The sequence below is a fragment of the Amaranthus tricolor genome, chromosome 1, assembly GCF_026212465.1.
Source record: "Amaranthus tricolor cultivar Red isolate AtriRed21 chromosome 1, ASM2621246v1, whole genome shotgun sequence".
In the NCBI taxonomy this organism is placed as follows: domain Eukaryota; kingdom Viridiplantae; phylum Streptophyta; class Magnoliopsida; order Caryophyllales; family Amaranthaceae; genus Amaranthus; species Amaranthus tricolor.
In genome coordinates, this window is record NC_080047.1 from 40,919,065 (window position 1) to 40,927,676 (window position 8,612).

At 30.2% G+C, this 8,612-nt stretch overlaps 1 protein-coding gene across 1 annotated transcript; it reads left to right on the top strand.

The window, feature by feature from the left end:
• The first annotated feature begins 1,327 nt into the window (after positions 1 to 1,327).
• LOC130825861 (60S ribosomal protein L6-like) lies at positions 1,328 to 3,734 on the top strand. Its single transcript, XM_057691309.1, has 4 exons — positions 1,328 to 1,709; positions 1,800 to 1,906; positions 3,116 to 3,297; positions 3,391 to 3,734. The coding sequence occupies exons 1-4, from the start codon at positions 1,462 to 1,464 to the stop codon at positions 3,541 to 3,543; spliced, it is 690 nt and encodes a 229-aa protein (XP_057547292.1). The 5' UTR covers positions 1,328 to 1,461; the 3' UTR covers positions 3,544 to 3,734.
• Positions 3,735 to 8,612: the final 4,878 nt, after the last annotated feature.

An 8,612-nucleotide genomic window follows, 5' to 3' on the forward strand; every position in this document is an offset into this window, starting at 1 on the left:
TGTAGTAACAAATATTCATGTAACAAACAAGTGACTCAATCAAAATCAAGAACAAAATCACAAAGGGACTCATTAATTGCTAAACGTTTCATAGGTTCAATTCAAACCCAAAGTAGTTCCATCTATTAATAATATTTTAGGAAAATACAGGGAACATCACATATTTAAAGAGGTTTAAGAACACAACAATCAATAACCTTTAGTAAATACTTTTTAAATAATTTCATCAAAAATACTTAAATAAATATTATCTTTGACAGGGGAAATATTTATAATACCCCCACATTGAAGGAGTTTAACAATACTTAAAGAAGATCACATGATGGTCAATAAATTCCACAATTTAAATCCCCCACATAAAAATGATCACAGTAGGAAGATGCGAAAAAATAAAAAAGAAACGTTTAAGAAGGTTTGGTCATATGCAAAAATGATGTAATAGCGATTTGGTAACGAATATAGAAAGTTGAAGCTCGAAGAACTTAAAAAGGGTGAGACAGAGAGAACGAAGATGACCTGGAGAGCACGAATGAAAAGGGAAAAGCAAGATTTCGACTCCTAGATTGAGATGGTAGAAAATCAAAACAAATAAAGAAAACTCCATGTAGACGACTATTGAAAATGATATATTGGTTCATGCACTGACCCCAATCTTTTGAAATTAAGGCTTTGGTATTTTTATAAACTTTTTAAAAATAATTTCAACTATCATGTTTCTAATTTATAACTTAAAAAACAGAAGGCATAACCAAAGATATATATTACTCAAGTAGTGTAAAAGAGGGTTAAAACTTTGCCCCATTAGGTTTTTAATATTTTATTTTAGTCTTTTTTTTAATATTTTTATTTTGACTAATATCTCCACCATTTTCTTTAAATCTATTCTTCACACGTTTTTTTCATTTTTTTAATCTTATCTATACTATTTAATTTTTTCAACCATTTTCTTAATTAAAGTGCAATTATGGGCTGTTGCAATTTCTTGGCAAGAAAGAAGTGATGATTTTAAGACTAAAAAAGCTAATCACTTTCACTTTAAAATTGTAATGAATTATTTTAAGGTCATAACTTATCACTTTAAACCTGTAAATATACAATGGACCATCCTTAAAGAAATTTGTCTCACCATACAACTTGAGAATGTGTGATAGAAGTATAATGAGACGGTCTTAAGATGAAACTATCAAAGTCGATCTTAAAGTGATTTAGAGAATTTGACTAATTATATGATATCGTATCAGAGTGACACAGTCTCATACAATTTGTTGAGATATAAGTATATTTTTTAATGGGCTCGAGTAAAACTTTGGGCCGATTTATCTCCAAAGTTTAAAATCCACTTTCTTGTTCTCCGATGTAGGACTATAAAAGCATCTCAGTTTCTAGGGTTTATCGTCTACTCCTCATTTCAGATATAACCCTAAAACCAGAACAAGCAGAATCAATCAGCCGGCAGTAATAATGGCGAAACCGAGGAAAACCAGCAGAAATCCAGATCTGGTTCGAGGAATCGGCAAGTATAGCAGATCCAAAATGTACCATAAGAGAGGTCTTTGGGCTATCAAGGCCAAAAACGGTGGCGTTTTCCCTACTCACCCACCGAAAGCTGCTGCTGATGTTCCAGTTGAGAAGCCAGCCAAATTCTACCCTGCTGATGATGTTAAGAAGCCATTGATTAACAAGCGTAAACCCAAGCCTACGAAGCTCAGGTTTTTCTTTTTTTTTTTTTTTCATTTTAGGAATATGTTTTAGGCTTTTTGGATTGGTAGTTAATTAGTAATTTGATTTCATGTGTATAGGGCGAGTATTACACCAGGTACAGTGTTGATTTTGTTGGCTGGAAGGTTTATGGGAAAACGCGTTGTTTTCTTGAAGCAACTTTCTTCTGGATTACTTCTTATCACTGGTGAGTTTCTTTTTATTTTATTTTAATGGGCTTGTAATCTAATTTTTATGTTTGGATCTATGGAATTTGATTTTGCCGCATAACTGATGGATTGTAATGCTTGATTTTGCATTATTGATGTTTTGTTGAAAATTGTTGGGAAGTTATATGGATGTAATCATGTGAATCTGGTTGGAGGTGGAGCTTAGAATGTACATTTTGCAAGTTATTTCTGATTCAAATACAAATTTTTATTGGTACCTAAAGATGGAGGCTTGAAATGGCTATGAATGCGTGGAATTAGTATCCCGAGGAATACATGATAATGCCACGTTTATACTGAATTGAAACTGGTTTGAGATGTGACCAAGAATCTATGTTGGCTGTTTTCATTATTGTAGCACGTCTCACTTTTGTTTTTATTTAAAGATAGGTGAAATCTCTGTAGTTTGTATGACATCTTAATTTGGGGATCATAGTGAAAAAGGCCTCATTGCCATATCTTAAAAGTTTTTGATTTTTCATTTTGCTTCTGTTGTCGTGGCTTGTCATCAAAACCATATTTTTTCTAGTTTATGATTATGATAGGATATCTGTATATTATTTACTTTTTTTCTGGTGAAATTGTTGGTCTAGATGGGTCAATTCACATGCAATATGTAATACTTATTATTAGTTGCTTATAGAAGAGGTGGTAGTTGATGTTTTTTGCCGTGTATCATTTCAAATTAATTTTGAATTCTATTTACCTTGAGAAAATTGCTTTTCCGTTGGTGGAAATTGCATGTAAAGCTATAAAATTGAGATAAGGAAACTTCATTGAAGCCTCTACTAAGTGAACACAATTTTTGGCCTTGCTTTTAATTATGTACAGAATAAAACTTTGAAGTTTTTGATTACCAACATTTGTTGTTTAGAATTTCCAGTTATCCTGATAAAATGGAAGTTATTAGTTCCTTTTTGAAATGATATTTCTGCTTTGCAGCCATAATACACTTTTAAAATGTTTCTATGAGATGTTCTAGCTCTTGGATGTAGGCACGAGGCATGCTTGATTGTGTATTAAGTATTAAAATCCTGGTAAATGACTAAGATTTTGACAAATTGTCGCACTTACAGTTTCTTACCTTTGTGATTAATTGAGGCCGTAAGTTTGCGACTACGTTAAGGTCTTGAAAAAATGTGCCTTGGTATATTCCAATTTACAAACATCTATATTGCTCCAAATAGGCCCCTTCAAGATCAATGGTGTCCCTCTTAGACGAGTCAACCAAGCATATGTAATTGCTACATCTACCAGGGTTGATGTTTCTGGAGTGGATGTGTCAAACATTGATGACAAGTACTTTGCAAAGCAAGTTGAACAGAAGAAAAAGAAGGGAGAAGGAGAATTTTTTGAGGCAGAGAAAGAGGTTAGTTCTTCAGTTTGTTTTATCTGCTAAATCTTAATTCATGCTTCCTTACTTTAATTGTCTCATCATGTGAAACTCAAATTTCTAAAACAGGAGAAGGAACTTCCAGCAGAGAAGAAAGAGTCGCAGAAAGCTGTCGATGCTCCTTTGACTAAGAACATTGAAGCTGTCCCCGATTTGAAGGCCTATTTGGCAGCAAGGTTTTCGTTGAAGTCAGGCATGAAACCTCATGAACTTGTGTTCTAAAGGAGTTAATTAGCGGTTTTTCCACCCTGTTGAAGCTGTTTTGGTGTCTATTTTGTTTCTAGTCATGATCTTCATATCCATGAATACTTGACTCTTATGTTAGTCTTGAAATTTTGTTAGATGGAGCAAATATATTCTTCTGCCATAATGCTTAATTTAAATGTGGACTTCTATTGGTTTTGCTTTGTTTATGCTTTGATTGTGTGTTGAAAGTATTAGTTTGAAACTACATATTTATATGATGTGTTTGGTTAATGTGACGTCGTGATGTGATTGTCATCCATAAGCATAGTTTTGGTCTGGTGTTGTATTTACACGAGTAAATTGCGCACACCCGACTCTATGAAGCCCTGATAGGTGGGAGCTACGACTTCTTAAAACCCTGTTTGGGGTAAGGTATAGACACATAATGTTAAATCTAGGCTAGGTATTCAACGACGCATATGCAAATTCCACCCTAGGGCTTAGCGTTCAATTGCTCCATTCTACACTGGCTTCTGCACGTCTGGGAAAGAATAGAATGCGTGTTAGTGCGTATAAGCAGGTAAAGAATACATGTGTTGGGTTACCCAGCAAGTTACAACACCTAAAGAGGTTAGTAGACTTCTAGTCCTAGTCTTCACAAACTTGAGCTTCTTAGAGGGCTGGCAACGATATATTCCGTGGGTAGACAAGCTTTGGTAAAGCTTTTTAGGAAGAGTCAGTTCTGTAGAATTGATAGGTTTTCATTTTCCTAATCTAGTACTTTTTCATATTGCAACATTACAAGATATGTTCTATTCATTTATTACTCTTAATTTGTGATTAATTTTTAATTTATAAGTTAAGGCTATTACTTAAAAAAATTTAGGGTTCAAATGTTCAATATTAACTCGGAGTGCAGGAAAACATACTCATACCTTTTATACTTAAATTGGGTGGAAGGTACACTAGGTAAACAATAATCACAAAATTGCAAACATAATTTGATAACTGAGGATATACAACACTAACACGATCCTTATATAGTTATATCAACATTAAATTTGCTCTTTATATTTGTTGCTAAATTAAAGATTTACAACAAAATCATGCATAATTAGTCCGTGTTTAATAATAATTTTAATTTTAGTTTCCTAGATATTTAATTATTCATATACTCACTCTTATTCTAATCCAGTGTTTTTGTGTTTTTAGAACTATTTACCGATTACTTTTTATTTGTATTGTATTCTCATTCTATAAGTTAAAAAAATTAAATGCAATTTTATTTGTTTCATCCTCAATATAAATTTTAATAATAACTTTTTATTTAATTTAACCATCACAAATAGGGATTTAGAATTGTAATAGTGCATTGATAAGTGTCTAATAGTTATGTAAATTATACCCTTTCTGTTTCTTAAAAAGATTTCACAAGGAATATTCATGGGAATTAAAAAAAATAAAATCTTTTAAGTGATGGGTGGATTTTTTAATTAAATAATACTCCCTCCAATTCAGCACTAACATCCCTAGGGGTGTGCAAAAAAACCTGATCCGAAATATCCGATCCGGATTACCCGGTATCTGCTTTTCAAAACCGGATAATTAACCCGGTTTTGTAAAGCGGATAATCCGGATCGGGTACCCGGGTCACATATTTTTGGAAACTAGGTACCCGGTATGCCTTTTTTTTTTTTTTTTTTAAAAAAAAAATTTAAAATAAAATAATGATTGTATCTATTAAGCTAATTTTGGGTTGAATCTTAATATAATTTTTCTATCGTAGATAAATTTTTTTTGTATAATTGTTCTTATTTAAACCAATGTGTAACAATATTATTCTTTAATTTTCTTTTATGACTAATTAAGCTAAATATTTTTAAAGAGTTAGTATTTGAATTTTATATAAAAAAATATTTTAAATAAAAATAGAGATAAAAACGCATAGTTGAACGAAAAAAAGACAAAAAAAAAAAACATTCTAAGAAAACCCGGTATCCGATTTCCGACTCGATTTAAACCTGGCCGGAACCAGATCACAATTTTAGGTACCCGAAAAAGCGGGTACCCGGATTTCCGGATCCGGGTCGATCTGGTACCCGGTTTTGAACACCCCTAAACGTCCTATTTACTTTATGCACTCTATCCAATGCACTTATTCAATCTTTAATATCTCTAATTGTGCATTATTAAAAATTATAGAAAGTTGATATAAATAATACTTGCATTAAAAGGAATCAAACAAAATCCCACATGACTATATTTTAATTTGTAGATTAATAATAAAATACAAATTAAGAGTAAAAGATAGTGTCCAAAAAGCAAATGGAACGTTAATGCTGAATTGGAGGGAGTAAATTTGATGGAGGAAAATAGACGACCATAAACATTAAAAAAAATTAAAATAATGGTAATGGAAAAAAAATGAAAATTACAACTATTAAAAATATATTTTTATAAAGTTAAAAGAAAATATGTAGAGACCATAAACAATATAAAAAATGTTAAAATGAAATTAGAGGAATATATTTAAAAATAATAAGTATATTAAAATGAGGATAAACAAATGTTGATTATGTCCAAATTTGTAATATAAATATGAAGTTTTATTATGAAAAAAATAAATACAATAACCTAAAATTAAATATAAGAACAACTTTAGAAACGGAGAAACTACTAATGAAAATTGCTGCTTTTGAAGTGGAAGGGAAAACCTCGAAGAAGGAATCTATTTGGGGCTCCAATGGAAACCCCATTAGGATAAGGTTGGATTATGTTGGAAAAGGTTGGAAATAAAGGATAAAATTTCAGCATTATTTGTACTTGTATAATAATTTACGTATAAAAGTGAACAAATGAACAAATAAGCTCACTATTTTTAAAGCTAATTATTTTTAGTGAGTACACAGTCTTAATGTTAAGAATTAATTATATTAAAATTGCAACAAGAACTTTAAGAGTCGAAAAACAGGATCCAATGCAGTCTGATAGAAGTGCTCGTTCGAGCAATAATGGCTCTCGTTCGAGCGGTTTTTAGCTCGAGCTTCTGATCTGTGCAGCGGGCTTCGCTCGTTCTAGCACTTGGAGTTAGAACCTTTTGTTTGCTTCTGTTTGTATCGCTTGTTCAAGGCATAGTCTTTCTTTGGATGCCTTGTTCGAGCACCTTGAGCACAATTTGTTTCTTGGTCTTCCAAGGCACTCCATTAAGACCTGTCATCATCTCATTAACATCATCATTTACACATGTTTAAGACGCCTCTAAATGCCATCATTAACTCAAGGAATTAACTACACTCTTAAACATCACATCAATCACAAAAATTTAGTTAACAATTTAATTCACCCATTAAATATACTCATAGAATTCCATCTCATAACTCACACATGAATGCACAAATCAATTGGTACACTCAAGTCACCATTAATCTCAACAAAATAAAAGATCTAAAATAATCTTTTTTAATACCAAGACCTTTTCTAAGCTAAACTCATCATTTCTTAACACTTTAAATGTGAAGGATTGAATTTTCACAACTTTTTAAGTAGTGATATTTATTTGAAAAATATTAACGTGAAGAATTAAATCTGTTATGTGATTTAATTAATTTATTAACATAGAACATATGTGGTTTAATTAATTTGAATTTTAAGGATTTTATTAGAGCAAATTATTTTTAAATGACTAGTTAATTAAAGTGTTTTTGAATAAGAGTTGTACCCTTTTATTGAAGCCTTGGGGAATAGTTTAGTAATAAAATAATAATAGTATACAAAGAAAATAAAAAGATGAGGAGGTAAGAGAGATGATTTTTCTAGAATAATTAGTTATATGATACAATTGACAAAAATATGTCGATTCAATAGTAATAATTTTATTTTTATTTATTTTATCTTATAATGTATATTCTACTTAGAATCACAAAAATGTTAACCATTATTATTTTTATTAGCTTTATCATCGTCGTCACATGATTTATTTGTCATTTGTAATATTTATGAAAAATAATTAATTTATTGATGAACAAAAGTAACTAGTCTTTAATAGGTTTAATTATCTTTATAATCAATATTTATGTCAATCATTATTGAGTCATGCCTTTAAATAGTAACACACTTATTTCTAAAAAGCAAGTTCCTTCACTCCTTGTAGTGGAATGTAATGAAATGCATAATAGTTAATGACAATATTAGTCTTTGTTCACTTTTTAATGAACGATGGTTGATTTTTATGACTATAATTATTATATTCCATGGCTGTATACATGTGCTATGTTTCATTTTTAAACTATTTAAACTATTTAATGCACTAGTCAATCTTATAAGTAGGCGCAGACTAAAGATTTTAAAAATCCTATTTATTTTTATGATGCCTTTTAAAATGAGATTTTTAATTATATTAAAAGATAAAATTTTTTCCACTTCAAATAAAACAATTCAAGAAAAAATATATTGTATCATGATATTACTTTTATTATAAAAATTGTTTACAAAGAAATCATTTAGATGTGTTGTTTAAAAACCAAACCTGAATAATACAATTTAATATTTAAGGCCTCTTATTTTTAGAAGCCCATGGCGATCGACTACCCCGGATGTCTTAAGAATGGCCCTGCTTATAAGTTATGTACTACTTCCTCCGTTCTTTTAAGTTTGTCCAATTTGAGTTTTTCACACTTATTAAGAAAAATAGAATCTTTTATTGTAGTGAGTATTATTTTAATTAGATAGTGGTGTAAAGTAGTGATTGTATTTGAAGTATGAGAGAGAAAATTAAAATAAAACAAAATTTAAAGAACAAAAAAAGAGTGAGAGAGAGAATATACTAAAGAAATAAGGGAGTGATAGAGAAAAATGAGGGTATATTAGGAAATAAAAATTTTTAAAAATAGAAAGTATTTTAAAGTGGACAAACTTTTAAAATTACCCGATATAGTAAGTGGACAAACTTAAAAGAACGGAGGGAGTAATGATCAATATCAAAAAGTTTATACTATAAACATATTTTCACTCCATTTATATTTTTTCTTATACTTTAGAAAAATATACCCTCTTTATTTTTATATGTTTTTCTCAAATAAAATCGTTGAACTTTAGTGTCAAACGTT

What these genes read in the sequence shown, in the direction of transcription:
- LOC130825861 (XM_057691309.1), top strand. Translation starts at nt 1,462, where the DNA reads ATGGCGAAACCGAGGAAAACCAGCAGAAATCCAGATCTGGTTCGAGGA. An exon ending in TGGATTACTTCTTATCACTG is followed by an intron (nt 1,907 to 3,115) that starts GTGAGTTTCTTT and finishes TGCTCCAAATAG; the next exon opens with GCCCCTTCAAGATCAATGGT. An exon ending in TTTTTGAGGCAGAGAAAGAG is followed by an intron (nt 3,298 to 3,390) that starts GTTAGTTCTTCA and finishes TTTCTAAAACAG; the next exon opens with GAGAAGGAACTTCCAGCAGA.